At 32.3% G+C, this 19,234-nt stretch overlaps 1 protein-coding gene across 1 annotated transcript in view; it reads left to right on the top strand.

The window, feature by feature from the left end:
- Positions 1-10,349, top strand: part of LOC129282130 (cadherin-23-like) — a 60,190-nt gene extending 49,841 nt beyond the window's left edge. The window contains exons 60-65 of the mRNA XM_064112792.1: positions 397-459; positions 1,408-1,497; positions 2,896-2,991; positions 3,477-3,572; positions 6,335-6,435; positions 7,266-10,349. Of these exons, the coding sequence (XP_063968862.1) occupies positions 397-459; positions 1,408-1,497; positions 2,896-2,991; positions 3,477-3,572; positions 6,335-6,435; positions 7,266-7,538 (719 nt within the window). The 3' untranslated portion in view covers positions 7,539-10,349. The remainder of the gene's footprint in view (positions 1-396; positions 460-1,407; positions 1,498-2,895; positions 2,992-3,476; positions 3,573-6,334; positions 6,436-7,265) is intronic.
- Positions 10,350-19,234: the final 8,885 nt, after the last annotated feature.

Here is a 19,234-nt window from a genome sequence, read left to right as displayed (position 1 = left end):
GGGGGTTTCAAATTTGAATGCTGTTATTTGTAGTAAAAGTGATAAGACCAATTAAGCAGCAATGTAAGCATCATCAACCGATGGTTCCTGATAAATTTATAAAATCCCCTTTCTCCAAAAATATTCATATCTAATGCTGATTTCAAATAATCATCACTCAAGACAGTTCCACATATTAACTACATCTGGTTGTTAACCAGCTGATTATTCCCAAAATTTTACAAGTAAAATCATAGGATATTGTTTGCTAGAAATGCTCCAAAGAGTTGCTTTATTTTATTCAATATATCAAAGCCTAGTGTTGAAGATGATGTGATTTCAGAAACAGTTGCTTATTTTTGTTTTTTATCATTTCATCACATGTGCTATTTTTCTCATGACATTTGCTCGTTAAAGAAGAAATCATGCTTACCGATGAAGGAGATGTCAAATTGGCAATGTCAGGCAGAAAACCTAAAGGTATATTTCATATTATATCTTTCATTTTCCTGTCTTTTGGGGGACATTGGCTTCATTCAATAGAACCCTGTTTTACTTGTGTCCATCAAGATTATACTTAAATATTATGTTGTTAATAGATATTTTTTAGAAGCGTTACATGTTTGTTTGCTAATAAGATTAACGTATCTGTCTCCATGTTTAAAATAAAAATAACAATATAAATGAAAATGCAAACACTATTATTGGTTTCCAAATAATCGGGGCTCTTTGGGTGGGTGGGGGGGGGGGGGTTATCTGATACCTTGAAAGTCTAATTTATTTTCACAAAATGGTATTACAGAATGATTTAACAGAGTGAAAATGGCGATATATGAAAAAAAAAGGCTTAAAGAGAATGGCCCCCTAATGTAGTATTAGCAATCATATTCATATGTATGTAAATGAATAAATACGCAAAGTCTAAATCAGAAAGTAATGATGGATAGATACCAAGAAGGGAAATATAATTGGTGGCTTGAGTTTTTCATATTATAAGAAAAGAGAATGTTACTCTTGCAGTGTATGGCATTTCAAATAGAATTCAATAACATATTCTTAATTCATATCATGTGACTTTTTGAGAAAGTGTGCTTTTATTGTTATGGATCTAGTTCTTTTCTTGTATGTTCCAATTCTAAGGGTAGGGTGATTCTTTGTGAAATGATATGAATTATGGCTGTAACATTTTTTTAGTCTTTATGAATAGTCAGTGTCTGCATTATTCATGAACTCTGTGAGAATATAATTTTGATAACTGCATTCAGTTTAAAAGCAGAAAATTTCTTAAGCCTGTGGAGTTTTTACATATTTCTTTTGTTAGATTTGCTTTCCTGATATGAGTGTGTTTGATAAATTACTCTCTGTCGAAATCATTTCTGTAAGGAAAAGATGATCATGAATACAATTGCTTCCTTTTAACTCTTCCAGGGGAAATAACACTTTTTGACAGTGGTGATGTCAGGTTTTCCCTTGCCAGTAAATCAGCATCTTCACTTAATAGTTCAACAAGTACAAAAGGTACTATGGAGTGCCATCTGTGTGCAGTGCAACTTATTCTATGAAAATAGATTTCCTCAAATTGGCAACACTTATTTTGTTTTAATGTTTGCATTAACACATTTTATTCTGATTCACCACAAATGCTCAAGAAAACGGAGAAGGAGAAGAAGGAAGAGTCGGAGAAGGCAAATGGTTAGGAGAAGGAGAAGTGGAGGAGAAGAAGGGAAGAACAAGGGAAAGAGGGATAGAAAAAGGGAAGGAGGAGGAAAAGAGGCAGAGAAGAAGGAAAAGACAAGGGAAATAGTAGGAAGAGAGAGAATAATTGAGGAGGAAAACGAAAGAGGAAAAGAGAGAAAAGGGGAAATGCATAAAAGGAACAGAGAAAGAGAGAGCAAGGTGAGAAGACTCAAAAAGAGGATAATTAAGAAAAAAAACACAGACATTTTATTAATTGACAATTATAAGCTTGGAATTTATTATTGAATATTATTTATAAAAAATTCTCACTCATCTATGTGTGTGAAATATAACAAATAAGGTTGAGGCTGAAAATTACCTGTACTTTTTGCTACTAGATTAATTATAACTTGAGCGATTATTAGGGAAATATTAAATCATGAATTATAATGGATTATAGCTGTTAATTAAGAGGTTGTATGGTCTGCTGACTCTGCTCAGTGTTGCAGCAATTGACTTTGCATGTTTATTATGAGAATGAAATCACTAGGATGATTTGACATGAGACAACTTAATCAACTTGATTAAATTTAATCAGGTGAACTGATTAAAAAAATTCTTCACAATATTACATGTTGGCGAATTCTACTATGCATTGTATTAAAACTTTGTGTGCTGTGCTGTAGTTTTTATCTGCACTTTATGAGGACTTTGTATTGAAATAAGATAAATGCCTTATGAAAAGGCATGAATTTGCATTTAACTTATTCTTGTTACAGAAAAGTGCAATTAATTTTTTGAGGTAAATTCTTAAAGTGTGCAAAGGTATTGAAAGATTTGACACTCTTATAGAGATATATAACTTGCTTTAAAAAATCACCACATCACACAGATCATCTTGTTTCCCAAACTTTGCAACACCTACTGTTTATTAAATTTTTAGCAGTTCTTCTCCCCGTTTTTCTCAAACCATTTTATTTCCTCACCCCTTCCATTTCTTCTCTTCCTCCTCATCTTGTCTCCAATTTTCCTCCATCTTCATTCTCTTAATCTCTTCTTCCCTTCTCAATCTTCTCTTCTCCCTCTGCTTTTCATCCTCTCTCTTCTTTTCACTTCCCTCCTCCTCTTCTACCATTTACCAAATTTCCTCCAACTCCAAACAGAATCACATTTTGCCCATTAGTCTGTATATTTGACTGTCTCTGTTTGATTTTACCTTTTCAATGCTGGCATGACTAGGAGAGATCACATTACTGGAGTCAGGAGATATTATATTATCTAATAAAAAGAAAGATGATAGAGCTAAGACAACACTGAATAAAACAAGTCCTAAAGGTATGAAAATGATAAAGATTGCAGTTTATGATGTCTGTGTCATTTTTCTGTGTTGTAATTGTTGATCTCGTCTACTTTCTTGTACTTTGTTTCCAATTTCATTTGTTGTATTTGACAAGTCTAATATTGAAATTATGAAGCCTAAATGTTAGGATGTATCTTTGAATATCATTGGCTCATGCAATGTTTTGATGTTTGAACATTATTGTAAAGGTACGTATGAATATTGTGTGCAGATTTATATGTTTGAAACCTGGAAATATCAATGCTTACTGTAAGTCTTTCATACATTAATTCTTCATTTATATTTTATCATTAATTCTATTTTGTGAGTGATGGTCTTAAAACTTTAATTTTTACAAGATGTAATTTCACAAGATATCACAACGTTGTCTGCTCACTATTCTAACATTGGTTCCAGGCCATCTGATTTTATTTTCCTTTTTTGTGTGATTTTAACAATATATTTCTTTACATATGATTAGCCAAGATACATATATCAATTTTGGAGTCTGGGGCAATAAAATTAGATTTTCCTGATGCTGCTGACCCTATAGAAGACATTGATAATTGTTTCTCAGGTAATATATCTATTTTGCTCTCTGAGTTTTTAGATACACATGGAACCATTTCCAGCACAGAGGGTCACAAGTCACATGATTCTGTGGTGTTATCACCTTGTCTTTACACACGTACATCCTTCACGTCATTTTCAAAAGGGTCATAAATTGATAATTTTCCACCCAAAAGTCATTGGAATATACTGTATAGTAGTTTCATCCTAAAATTGATATTCCACAATTTGTGTTGTAATTATTTTTTTTGTTCTTTATGTATGTGTGGATAATTTTCATATGATTATATGAAATTCATTTTGGGGTTTTTTTCATATGACAATAAAGATATATTTTTATTGATTTTCTTTATAGTTTTGTAATTGTATGTTTCTATGTATGACTGTTTGTTTGTCATATGGCTTTATAGATACATCTGTGTTGTTTCTTTATAGTTTTGAGTGTTTCTGCATTGATGTTATTCTAGTAAGCTCCTCCATGGTAGTTTGTCCCAGACAATTATTCGCTTGTAAATTTGTCTGCATGATTGGGACCACCTAATGCAAATTCTTTTCAGCACGGAAAAGGCACGATAACACATTTCATTTATTTTATTGAACAGTCTATCATCACATTCTAATTCCTCTTTTTTTGCATCATAAAGGACACCATTCCTCTTTACACCCAATACTAATCCATTACTTTTTTATCTTTATTCTTAAGTGCTGAAGCATGTATGGTGTTTCATCTGATATGTTTTCAAGGTTGTATGAATTTAAGAGAGAATACATCAATTTGATTCATTTCATCAACAAATTTGATCGATGTTGGCGGAATTAATCAATTTTATCGATGTGACAAACATTGCATGTGAAGAGTAATTGTTATTAATTTATTTCCCCCATTTTCATGTTCTATTTCCCCTCCCTTTTGTTAATTTGTTTGAAATAGCAGACACCTTGTACCAGAGGTTGTCACCTTTGACAATTAAAATATGGTGCACATTTTATTTTGAAATTATGCATGAAAGCATTGAAGCAGAGGAATCAACTCATTGAATGAAAAATGAAAATTGAATTGCAAAATTACAAGCTGACAAAATAATCAGAAAAAATGTATATTTACTGAACTAAAAGGTGTGACTTGATTATAAAACTGTCACTTCTAAATGATGTGACAATATAACAAAGTTTAACTCAATGTGATTTTAATAAAGAACTGAGTTTTGTGTACCCCTATTCCATAAAACAAATAATACACAGGCTCTGTTGTGTGTAAAAGTAAATGCAGTGAAAGCCCAGACTTTACTTTAGATGGTGCGCACTGTTCACTTGTCTTTCATCTCATGCATACTGCTGTACTCAATCTAGGCATTGCATGCACTGCATTTCCACTTGTGTTCTTAGTTCTGTTCATAAATGGTAATTACCATGGTATCGATGCTTAACAGCCAATCAAAATCAAGAATTTCATGGAATTAATTGGATGGTAAAGAAAACATATATACATCGTATTGATTTTCATTAAACAAGCCCCTGGTCTTTTTCATTCTCTGGAAAGTTATATATGAATTCAAAACCTTTTGAAAATATAACATAATCAAATGCTTATCATGAGATTTTAAGGGCTTTTCAACAAAGATGTAATTATACTTCAAATCAAATATTGGCAATGATATACTTTTCAATGACAAATATACAAATTAACAAAATGGTGTGAACTGTAGCTGAAATATTGTGATCTATCAAATTCTTTGGTTAAAATGTATTAACAAGTATTTTTGACAAGTAATTTTCACTTTTCGTGTCCTTTAAAGCTTGATACCAGTAATCCAGCCAGTCAAGAAAAAGAGTCGAATATTGGCAACACAAACTTTGATATTCCTCACTTAATTATATTAAAAAAACTTGGACATTCTTGACTTCCCATTGTAAGCCATTGATATTTAATAAACCATAGTTTAAGTACAGTCTCTCTTTGAAATATTAAGCGTGCCTTTGTGACTAAAACATCAATTCTTTTTCCCATTGAGGGTTAGCCTATGCTCCTGATAGAGGTATATTTCATGTTGATAAAATGCAATTGCATGTATAGTTCTTTCTCAATTGGACATAGTGAAATCTAATATCAAGAGTTCTAATTTAATTTGTGTTGATTTAGCGAGCATTCATTTGCAGCACTTGACATAATTATGTTTGCCAGCTACCCCCGAATGGAATTTAATTATTCACTGTTCTTCCATTTTCAAGTCTGTTGCATTTTTGGTCAATTTATGATATTGCTTTCCCCGTTGCCAAGGTGATGAATGTCTTAAAGCCTCTTTGATGGATTTGAAGGAGTTATTAGTGCTGTTCAAAGAGAATTTTTCTCTTACTTATGTCTAAAAGCAAATGGAAATGTTTTTAATGTTCATAGCACTATACTAGTTCTTGCAGATTTTGAAAAGTATTACTGAGGTATTCAAATTGTTACAATTGTGGAGTTTTTATGTGTGAAATTGTTTTGAGAAATATGTATGTAAAGTGCTTCAAGACATTATTCCAGTGCATTATAGAATAGTACCATTATTGACTTGTGTTTGCGTCTCCCTTTCAGCCTTTGTTATTATCTCTCTCTCTCTCTTATTTGTAGGTCTACATCAAAGTTGAAGTACATTAATTTGCTGTGATTTTAACCATCTTTTAATTTTGCTGTCTTCTTGTTCCTGAAAATTTGTACTTTTTAAATAAAATTATAGAAATAACAATACTATTATTTAATGTTATATCTGTATTTCTTGTTTTGTTTAGATCATATGATCGGTGGTATGGGATCTAAATTGGCAATACAAGATGATCATAGTTCAATGAGTGGGTCATCGAGTCCACCAGGACGAAGCTTTACCTACCAGGTTAGTTGGATAAGTTTTTCCATCTCTTTATATTAATTTATTCAATTTGATAAATTTATTAATCTATATTTGGTTTCATACTCTTCTGATAGTAGTTAACATATTTTCATCATTTGGGGGACCTGTATAACCTAATGAAATACAAAAAACATGTGTGTCCATAAATTTGCAGGTTACAAAGTGAAGTACCATAGTAAAAGTTGATAAAAGAAATTTATCCACACTGTGCTGCACTCAACCCAGGTGAGGTGAATGGGTACCGGCAGGATTATTTCCTTGAATGCACTGAGCGCCTGTGATGGTAGCTCGAGCTAAAGCCGGGGTAATAATAGCAGCGCTTTGTATCCTCAGGCAAAAAGCGCTTTTTAAATCCAGCTATTATTATTAAAAGTTGTTAATGGGGCCAAGCTGAAATGAAATAAAATCAAATTGAACTACAAAGATGCATCACGCATCATCTATAAAAAAAATATTTGTAATTTAATTACAATTTAAGGTAGTATGATACCATACATTATAACATACTACATTGCATTCAGTGAATAATGTTAGGTACCTTGTCAGATGTCTGTACCACATCTTTCAACAGGAATCCTGTGTGATAATCAGTAATGAAAAGTCGGTTGCAGGAATTTTGACTAGGTACCTTAATGAATATAATAGGAATCACTAATAGCACCTAATACTTCAAATAACGTACCTAAGTGCTTAACAGATATATTATCATCCCAGTTATCAGATTCTAGCTTGCCCTTACACAATGCATGCACTTCCCTGGGAGCATTCCAGCAATACTAAACAATCTTGTGAACCATGTTTTCTCTGTATAGGTCTTGCCTGACAGTGGTGGTAGCAACGCTGAAAACCCCTCTGTGGCTTCCCATACGCTCTCATCACAGTCCAACGACAGCGGGAGTAGGACTGGCGAATTCAACCTCGCTATGATGGACGACGATGAGGATGATGTCGATGTCGTCGAAGAGAGACGGGTTAGGAGAACGATCAAGAGGGAAACGAGCGGAGGAGATGCGATGGGAGCGATAGGAGGGATGGGGCGAGGGTACACAAACAATGGATATAATGATGAAGAAAGTGCTTTGTGAGATAATATGTAGATCTTTTATTAAATCTTCAACTTGTTCTGTGTGCATTGAGACAGAGCTGCCAAGTAATAATGGTTTCAGTATTTAGTACTAAAAAAATGAGAAGAATACTGATGGTTCCATGCAAAAAAAATGAACTAAAGTTTCAATTTTATTTGCTGTTCTTTTCAGCTTTGAAAGTACTGAAATATTCTTGTTCAGTTTGGCAGCTCTGTTGAGATGATCTTTGTATGGTATATCACATCTGCTAAATATTTGTTTTAAATTATTGATATTTGTAGAGTATCTGTACATGTATATTGAAATAGCTGTTTTTATTGTTCATTTTATGCCTGATATGCTTGTGCACTGAAAAGGCTTGCTGGGCTAAACCCACGGTATTAAGACTCTCTTTGAAAGCTTGTAGAGACATTAATAATGAATATGTGATGTACAAGAACATTAAAGATCGTACATGATTGCCTGTTCAACCAAGAAAATTTATATTGAATTTTTTCGCTTTCTGAAAGAAAGTTGTGACTCTATCGCCCTTATGTATGTCTCCTTTCTACTTCCTTTGCTTCAATTTACACATTAAAGTGTCCTGTGCCTTAATTAGGCAATTTAGGCAAACATATACCAAAATGTGATACAAATGAATACTATTTGTACTTTTTTTTTCTGTGATTGTCCTTTTTACGTTAATACACACAGACTTGTTAAAGAACAACCTTTTTTTGTTGAAATAAAGTTTCTGTGCTGAAATAGGATAAATAAAGCAAAATTTTGCCATTTTGCCTTCATATGTTATTACGACGAATATGAGAATATTTGTGGAAACTTTTATAGTATTGTTGTATCCATTTGTGTATATTTTCTTTACTATATATATGTTTATTACTTTACCTCAGAGTGTAGTAAAATTAATTGAAGAAGTATAAAATATGCGTAATCATAGAATACCATACCATCAAATAAAATAAAATATTGGTTGATAAATTATAGATTCGATATTTGCAAATGAAAATGAAATATGATATTGAACTCCAATGTCATTTGTATAGGTACAAGTTAATTTACATAAATGATTGTAAAACATGCTTTTCATAAGAATATGAAATCATTTGAAATCATGTAAAATTGTGTAACTGTTTAAGTACTTATTGCATGAGCATAACAAATTAATGTCGGCTCATTAGTTGTTATTACATTTGTACATTCTAGCTGCGTATAATAGAATATTTTTATACTTGACCATCACTAGAGCTCAGTCAGTACTATATATCTTGTATATTTTGCAAACTTTACGATTAAATATTGATATTGATTATTATGTATTCTCTTCATTAGTAAATATGTTGTTCTTAACTATGGAGTTATATGCTTGTTAAGATATATTTTCTACAAGACGCGAGTCTCAAATTCATGTTTTTAAGCACATGTTTGTTTGTAAATGTTTGAATTAAGAGAGTATTCTTACGTTAATAAGCATCTTGTTAAAGAAATGCATTTTTTGTGAAACTTATTTATAAATATTATTAAAACGATGCTTTCTACAATGAATGAAAATGTAAGATAAAATATCATATGATGAATATATAGATCAATTTGTGTATCTTTCAGATAAATGTGAATTTTCAATTCTTTAAATTGTGTTTGTCTGAGATAAGTTTTCTTTACAAACAGTAATAGCTCTTTTGTGCAGTGATGATATTAGTTAGAGGGTGGATGATGGTTACCCAGTAATATTTGGCCTTGTCCTAAATAATTCCTTAAATATATCAATCTGTTTAAATTTTCATTAGAATCTGCGTAAGTTGAATCTTTAACCAGAGAAATATTTCTATGCAAAAGAAGATGTAAATAACACCTTTTCTATATTCTGGTCTGAAATAATGCTTTGACTTAGGCAATTATTTGACTTATAAAAGGCCAACTTAAGCAGAATCTATTGTATTTAGCTTTTTTTTTTTTTTCAAACTCAGCAATTTTTCTTAAATCTACACCCTCTCCCCCTCTACAATCTAATGTCACATCTGCATTGAATGACACTTAAATAATTCTTCAAACAGTTGTAGCAAATTGCATTGCTGCCATGACATCATTGTCTACTAATGTTGCCGCTTTCAAAATGTCTGATGAGCTGCAACATATATTCTTATGTTTTAAACATTGTTAATATTATGTTTTATGATGTAGAATTTACCACATTGTATTAAATACATATAATCAAGATGAATGATTATGAGCTTTTTTAATCAACAACTCAAAGTTTCGTTTTTTGAAAGAAGAAATTGTCATACTGTGATAATTGATTTTTTTAATTGTACATTTTACAAGGGGTAAAAAGGGTAATTACTTTTTATGTTTTGTTTATTTTTAGGCAGAACTAAAAAGATAACCCATCTCTTTATTCATTGAAGGTTTAAAAGGATATTGTTTTATCTTGTAAATTTTTTTTCTCGAATTTCCAACAAATAATTCAATCTACAACTCAGTAAATTTTGCTTAGCTAATTTTCATGAAAATGTGATAATTATTAAAATCCGAATCTTTTAGTTAGCAACTAATGGAATATAATATGAGGGTCGGCTTGCATAATATGTTAGCTTTAATTTCTACAGTTCATATATATTATAAATAATAAATTAGAATGAATGCTTTAGAAAATACAAATAATATATTGAGGCATAGGAAAAATGTTAGTTGATTATTATTTGTTATTCATCAATTGCAAGGTAATATTTCAAAATCAGAACTGTTGATATGCAATGTAGCCTTACTATACCGGCAATATTCAGAGAATAAAACTGCTTCCTTTTTTTTGAGAAATTCCAGTGTGAATGGTTATCATTTAAATGTGTTTCATGTTGTCTATTGTAATGAATTTGTTGACGACTATTTTCCTGTGGATCTCCGCGGATCCCTTCCCATCACCAAGTTTCCATCATATACATACGGAAAAAGATGCGGACAATACGTATAGATACGTCTAGATGCGGATTCTTGCGGATAATCTTACGAATTGATGCGTTATTTGTTCTTTAGACTTGCGTAATCTTCCGTATACTTTTGAACACTTCGGATATTTACGGACAGGTGCAAATTATTATTAACGAGGCTCAGAACATCCCCTGCCAAAACACTGTATATGAGAAAATAACCTTATACCTCCAAAGTAATGACCCTTCAAACATAAGATTTTAATAAAATTCTGAACTAACTTAAAACAAGGCAGACATTATTTCAAATTCTATTTTTAAAAAATGGTAAAAATACAATGACAAATCGATAGATATATAAACCATTAAAGTTAAAAAGGAGAAAACTAAAGAGAAAAAAGTCATTTTTACATAAAAGAAGGTGAAAAGACAATTTACTATAAAAATTAGCAGACTTTTGGATTGGAAAATAGTGTTTAGGAAAAACCAATGAATGGCTTGTCAAAAGGGTATTATTAATGCCAAAACGTGCATAAGAATAGGAACTAAAGAACACTTCTTATTTCTAGTCAACAAACTATTGATAAATCTTGAAAACAAAACTAATATGGTGACGAGATGAATTTCAAGTCTACTCATACTCATAAAACCGACAGTACATGATATTCTATAAATGTCATTTACGTATATCGTCTTTCCACGTAAGGTTAATGTCGATCTTAACACCAAGGAAGTTTAAAGAAGTTTCCTTGTTCATTACTTTATTTGTAGGAATCCTATATCCTCATTACACTGCAAAAAATCCGGTGTTGATTTAACACCAGCCCGGAATCTATATGTGTCCACACCAGATAAGTATAACACCAGTTTGGAATCAAACCGATGCTGTTTTAATACTAATTGGTGTTGTATAAACACCTATCTGGTGTTAGACCAAAACCAAACTGGTGTCGTGTTTAACACTTCTCTGGTGTGAACATATATAGATTCCAGGCTGGTGTTAAATCAACACCAGTGATTTTGCAGTGTATTATTTTCAAGATTATCAATAATTTGTTGACAAGAAATGTACTTTAGTTACTATTCTTATGCACGTTTTGGCATTAAAAATACGTTTTTGACAAGCCATACATTGGCTTTTCCCATACACCATTTTCCAATAAAAAAATCTGCATATATTTTGAGTAAAATTGTCTTTTCACATTCTTTTGTGTAAAAATGCATTAAAAAACAACTATAGTTTCTTCCTTTTTACGTATAATATTTTACATATCTATCGATTTGTGATTGTATTTTAGTTTTTAGTTCAGAATTTTATTAAGATCTTACGTTTGAAAGGTCATTACTTTGGAGGTATAAGGTTATTTTCTCATATACACTGTTTGGAGGCAGGGGAATGTTTTCCGTTATTGAAAACTATATTGTATTATGAAACAGGCCCCTGATGTATAAAGTCTGGATATGAGAGGGGGGTGTTGTCAATGCGTCACGGATTCTTTATTTTCTCCACACAACGTCAATACATTTCATTATATATATAGGGTCTTACCCAAATCTTAATTTTCCCTGGGAATAGACATTTCATTTCATTGTCATATTTCAAACATTACAAAATTTACAGCGATCTCAAGCACGACACTAGATGATTGACATGGCCTAGTTTTTTTTAATGTAATTATGCAACCGTTCATGTTCTTATCCTCTCGATTCAGAGTGCAAATTATTTCCCCTTCAGAAATGTTCCTGAATAACTCCTATATTTCATGCCAAAAATTCAATTTCAATCAATTTTAATATACCCGCACACCATCTTAAAAACACGGGGATTGTTATACAACGTTAAGAGATTGATTGTATGGATGATTTTGTGCGATAGATTGTTTGTAAAGGCTCATGTAATTTGAACAATCAAGCTTAGGATCAATTGCTATGAATTGTGTTACGTGGCCCAGGAGGCATCCTTTTTTTCTTCCAGCACAATATGAAATTACTGACCATCAGTCAAATTATTTGGTCATCTGATATTACATTTAATTTGTGTTATTCACCAATTCACAAGATAGAGTTCATCATAGGATTCTATAGCGGATCCAGGGGGCATATCTAGCACGTGCCCCCCTTTTGAGAGCCATAATCAAAATTTGTAAATGTAAATATGCAGTTTTTACCCAAGTGTGCCCCCCCCCCCTTCGAAAGTGAAAATTTTCCGCGAACAAAATGACCTTCAATTTTAGGTGAAAAACCTTATTTATTGATTTATTTTTTGGCTTGTCAATTTTTATGGGGAAAAATGCCTCCCCCCCCCCTTTGTAAAATCCTGGATCCCCCTGGAACCTATTGAGTATATATTCAATTATAAAGGTCTGCAGACTTCAGTAGACATGAATAGATGGTAGACTGCAAGGCATATCGATAGGGGAAGAACGGGGGAGATGATGAGAAGTTTGTTTTTAAAGAAAGATCAACGAAAATGCTTAAATTTCCTTCAAATACCAAGAGTTTGAAAGGTCTGATCATGACCAACTATCAAAATGTGTCACCGTATAGCACTTACTTTACCGTTGTAATTACACATTGATGAATTAACGGCAACGTTTTTAATTTTTTTATGGAATTGCCCATATTTACAGGCGTAAAGAGGACATAGCTGAGTGGAAGGTTCAACTAAAATAGTACGAAAAAACTCTCAAATATACTTTACCAGCCCCTCCCCTCTCTCCTTTTTCTCTCCGTCTTCTTCCTCTTTCTTCTTTCCATAACATTGCAAATCTTTTTTTCAACATACTTGGAGAAGGAAATTAAAAAAATGTTGAGAGGTCGAATATATCCATATTCACGCTTTGTCCAAGTTCAGCATGATTACTAAATAAGCCTGCATCAATTATAGCTCAATATATTTACATTTATTCTCTTGTTCTACCAATTTTGAAAAGTGATTTTGCACCGACGTAAAACTGTGCCTAGTTCGGATCGTGATAAATGGATATGTCATGCTGAGCAATTTGTAAAAATTATACACGTTGCACGGTCACATAAAGTATAGGCATATAATTGTAATACGGATCAAAGATCACGCATAAAAACTGACCTATCATTTACGAGATTAAAATTTTAAAAGAAAGCGATTACATCAGCGGTTAAAGCAAGAGACCATCCCATTATAATTATGAGTTTTGTCCTTTAAAATCTTTATTTCGGGATAGGTCTTTTAGAAATTCCCAATGATATACGAGTCGTATATAAAAATTGAATTATAATGGGATACTAATAAAGTTAAATTGGACGCCGAGTCAACCATTTTGTCCGCGATTATCATTGGGTACATTTTTGACGTTTGGGAATAAGTTTGATATAAAGAAGAGGAAAAAAATTGAAAAGCTGTTCGTTTGGAAATGAGTTTCATGGTGAAAAAAAAAATCGCCTTTTTTAGTTCGCATCCTTCTCTTACCTTTTCTGCCCCTTTGCCTATTCTCCTTCTTCTTCTTCTTCTTCTTCTTCTTCTTTCTTCTTCTTCTACTTCTTCTTCTACGTCTTCTTCTTCTCCTCCTCCTCCTTCTTCATTATCGTTTTTTTCCTTTTCTCCCATTTCCTATCCTTATTCTTTTATCTCCTCATCCTACTTCTTGTTTTTCTTCCAGTCCTTCGTCGTTTTTCTTCTTCCCTTTCTTTTCAATGACCATCATTTTATCTGAATTTATTTTGTTATATTATGGTGTCAGGAAAAGAAACTTTATTTTCAATAGCTTGAATTTGAGATATACAACATGCTCAAGGCCTTTTCTGTCTAAAAGATATTTTATTTCAATCATTTCACCAAGTTCAAAACATCTTTATTGCTCCTGTGGAAATAGCTTTCCAATATCATAATTTTAACAATAAAGAGACATTTATTCACTTCTCGATTTGGAGAAAACAGGTATTAAACTGTCCGATTAATAGGCCATAACACATCCAGCTTATTGCAGTGAAAGTGTGATATCACATGATCACGGCATTCCACCTTTTAAACCTTGCCAACTTAGCGTAAAAAATAACTCATAGTTAGAGATATAATTACCATTGAATTAATTCCACACCTAAATATTGCTTAATTCACAACTTAACGATCTATATTAAGCTCAAATAGGTCATCCATACTGATACGAACGTGAGAGAAATCAGGTGTGACCATATTATATGATTAAAGATCAATTACAGTATTAGTCATTAGAAGCAATTTGACCTCATCAACCAAGAACATTTGACGAGGGAAAAGGCGATAATCAGAATAATGAGTTTTTGCTCAAAAAGATAAAATAATAAAAAAATAATAGTTAATTTTCAGTCACTAATTGCTGATTGATACGAAGATAAAGAATATGAAACCCGGAGATAGTACTTGAAACTATTTTTGTTTTATTTCATTTTTTTTTGTTCTGTAACAAAGAAAATGGAACAGAAATTAAAAACCACTCAACACAGTGTGGAACGCATAATACTACGGATATCAAAACGTGACAAGGTAACCATACAATGGATTAGGAGCCAGACTAGAGTAGTAATAGACATAATCAAAATGATTAAATCAATGAAATGGAGATGGGCCGGCCACATTGCAAGATCACATGATAATATTAGGTGGACCAAACGCATCACAGAATGGAGACCATGGCTAGGATCACGAAATCGGGGTAGACAAAATTGAGATGGAGTGACGAGCTCACAAAATTCATTGGCATAAATTGGATTGCATCAGCACAAGACAAGCACCTTTGGCACCAATATGAGGAGGCCTTCGCCTTGCAGTGGGCTGAACATGGCTGATATGATGATGATTGTTTGTTCTGTCTTTTTGCATGTTATTTGTCAACTGTTTTAACCGCTCTTATGGCATGTAGGTTAATGATGTGAAATTCTAAATTAATATATCACATTTGCAATTTGAAATATTTCAATTCTTCTTAGCTCCTTACAATGTGTTTGCTCTGGATGTTTCTCGACCAAGGTTATAGCACCAGCTATTAATTAAAGGACAAGTCCACCCCAACGAAAAGTTCATTTGAATAAAAATAGAAAAATCCAACAAACATAACACTGAAAATTTCATCAAAATCGGATGTAAAATAAGAAAGTTATGACATTTTAAATTTTCCCTTAATTTCACAAAACAGTTATATACACATCCTGGTTTGTATGCAAATGAGGAGACTGATGACATCATCCACTCACTATTTCTTTTGTATTTCATTATATGAAATATGAAATATTCTAATTTTCTCCTCATTGTCAAGTGAAACAACAATAATTCCTCCCTGAACATATGGAATTAGCATTGTATAATACTATATGGTTCAGTAAAGTTGGTCCATATTGTCAAATTGTAAAATGAAATATTGTATAATTCAAACAATAAACAAAAAAATAAATAGTGAGTGAGGGACATCATTGACTGCCTCATTTGCATGACACTGAGTTGTGCATATCACTGTTTTTTTTTTAAATAAGCAAAACTTTAAAATGCCATAACTTTCTTATTTTACATCCGATTTTGATGAAATTTTCAGTGTTTCTAGTTTGATATTTCTCTATTTATTCAAATCAACATTTACCTGTGGTGGACTTGACCTTTAAGATAGGGGCGAGTGGGATGGGAGGGGGATTCATGCACATTGACTTTAAATGTGACGTCATTGTTTTCTCATTTTAATAATCATGGTGGTAATATAGTGTTGCATGACACAAGAATCTCTCTCCTTTTTATTATTATTTTTCTATTATTTTTTCTTTACTACTTGAAAGATCATGGGGGCTACCCCTGCCCCCACTGTAGCCCCATACCCAATCCCAAGGGATGTTCGGATCGTAAGTCTATCGGGTCTTGAAAATCCTGAAGGAAATTATCGGTTCTGTTTTCATTTTTCAACCGTATTTCATTTCACCCGTTTGTCACTATTTGCCTTTTTTTATCTGTCAAATCCTTTCTAAGTTGTCTTGTAATTATCTTCATTTCTTTCAATGTTTAAATATCGTTCAATTTATTCGTCTATAGTGTTTATTCATAACTTATATTAATGTGTATACTGCCAGTGAAGGATTTTATTTAACACGGACCAATGAATTAATCTGAATGTGAAAAGCAAATAATGAGAGAGTGAGAAAGAGAAGATGAAGGCAAACGCAAAGTGATGTGGTCGTTGCGAGAAAAAAAACCGCGCGCTTTTAGATACATAAAATCTAATACATCTCGCACATATCGATCAACGCCCGCTTCGACAGACAAGAGCGAGTTTGACCGTCTGTGCCGGAGATATTACATTTTATATAAGCCAGCTAATCGCTTCACTATGAGTTTAATTCGGAAGTTTGGTGGCCAAGGAGTATCCCAACTTGCGATCATGATCAAAGTGATATGATATCCAGCGAATATTTAATTCCGAACTGCCACTTTGTTTTAGATAAAATCTGGCATGCTTCTCAAGAAACTCATCATTTAGAATAGCTAATATTATTGGGGTAAGTTTTAAATAATTTATTCGATTATCGCTTTTTTATCCAATCATTTGATATTATGATGGCTTGTAGTATGTGAAGTAGTGGCCGAAATAACTGTGCAATTATCTAAAACTCTGTCGTATAGTCAGATGATGATAGATACACAAACTATTGCTCGGTCCGTCTAAAAAAATATGTTTTTTATGCCTGCCGGTTTTATGTAGTAATAAATGTAAAAATAAATCATAGAAATAAGAATTAAACGGACAATTATCAGATTTAATCCCTTTTTCAACACATTTCATAGATTTTAAAACCATGAAATATATATGTTGCTATAATGCACATTTTCTATATAATTTCATTTTCTAAATCGATTTTTTTTTATTAATAAACTATTTAATTCACTTTTTAGGCCAGCTTCAATTAAATGTATCTGTTTACACATTTCTCGCTTTCTTTTTATCATTAAATAACTCACTGTTGAAACAATTGATATTTTACTGCCTGACGTGTTTGATTAAACCTCGATTTGATTTTAATTTAAATACTTTCCGTCTGCATGATCTTATTTTAACCGATAATTACAGAACAGGCTGCAAAAAAAATCACAAATTCCAAAATGTTCATTATCTGATTATTATTCGATCAATTTTTTATACTATTCATTTATTTCCGTCTTAAGTTGTAAACACCGAAATAAATTGGCGCACGCTTTGTTTATTTTCTTGTTTATCTGTTTCTATTTTGTTTCATGCACAGTTGTCTCTATCATACCAAACGGTAAAATGGAAATGAATTTGTTATATTTGGATATCAATGTATGAAATTTGAAATGATGTCGATTATATCAAAATTGAACCTTGTCGTGAATATTATGAATATCATGATAAGTCTCAAACCATTTTCATTTATAAAGCAGAGGAATATTATTTTAAAAAACGGGCAGCAAAGATAGGCCAGGATTTACCAATAAAAATAAACTCCAAATTTCATGATTGGTGAGAAGATTTGCCAATCAGAAATTATGGAATTTATATCATTTGAGAGTACAACTTATCAGCATTCTAGATACCTGAATTGTGTTTCTATAAGTGTCACTGGGTATCATCTTGTTTTCCCCTTAATTGTAGTACAAAAAGCAAAGTGATTCATTTTTACTCCACTTTAAATGGGAGATTTTAGGTGACTGTGCATGAAGTTATAAACAATTCATTTTTTAATAAAATTTAATAAAATCATGCGTTTATGATGAAATTTCCCCAAGATGCTCAAAATGGGAGGTTCTTTTATGATTTGAAAAATCAGATATTGTTTCTAATTCCTTTCATATTTTATCGTGTCCAATGTTTTAGCGAGCAAATGGACCAAGTGAACGTGTAATATTGCATATTAAAAAGATGTGGTCAGCGATTCGTGGTAATTAAAAACATCATCAATATTCCATTTGAGTGCTAATTATATAGGTACATTTATGCGATAAGTTTTTATTGTTACTGATTTTATACCGTTTTTTTTTTTTTTTTATTCTAATACATACATAGGTCAAGTCACACCAACGAAGCCGACTCCAAAACGATCAAAGCTAACGTTGTTTTCGATGGGATATCATCGCTCAGTTTGAAATCGGCTGTTGGTGTGACAGGAAGGCCTTGGGAAGCAGGGGTGCTGAGGGTGCTGAAACACCCCTAAGATTTATCTGGGAGTGCTGTGTATGTTATACACCATATGCATCACCCCCTGGAAATCAGGCTGGTATGCTAAGATGTAGAAATGTGGAAATCTCTTATTTCTGCTTGTCAATTTTTTTTTCTGACCAAAATCACCTTCATTCTGGAGTGAAAACCATTTTTTTTTCATTTTGTTGTTCAAAATCAGCACTCCCTCCTCAAAAGCCCTTCTAGGCCCCTGTGTGATAATGGCATCAAATAGAACAAATTGGATTAATAATGTGCATTTTAAAAGTGATTTGGCCCTGTCGACTCTGGTTGTCAATTCAGAACCACTCTATCTCACACCATGCCTTAACTAAAAGGCTGCGAATATATTCATTATGCAGAATGAAATTCTGTCCAATTATATTCATGTTACAAATTTGCTGAAAAGGGTTAATACTACAAATTGTAATCTGCCGGATGAAGTTAGCTTGATGTGATTGGCTATAGTATGTGATCCACACAATTCATGAACAACCGAAGAATCGTAAAATAGTGTACTATCAATCTTCTTTGTATCAATAGAGATACAATTTTAGATTGAGCCCGGGGTATTGAATATGCTCAACTTTATACCAGTCACGGGTAA

Source organism: Lytechinus pictus, chromosome 18 (assembly GCF_037042905.1).
Source record: "Lytechinus pictus isolate F3 Inbred chromosome 18, Lp3.0, whole genome shotgun sequence".
Taxonomy (NCBI): domain Eukaryota; kingdom Metazoa; phylum Echinodermata; class Echinoidea; order Temnopleuroida; family Toxopneustidae; genus Lytechinus; species Lytechinus pictus.
Note: the sequence above shows the minus strand (reverse complement) of the source record. Positions and strands in the feature narration are given on the sequence as shown.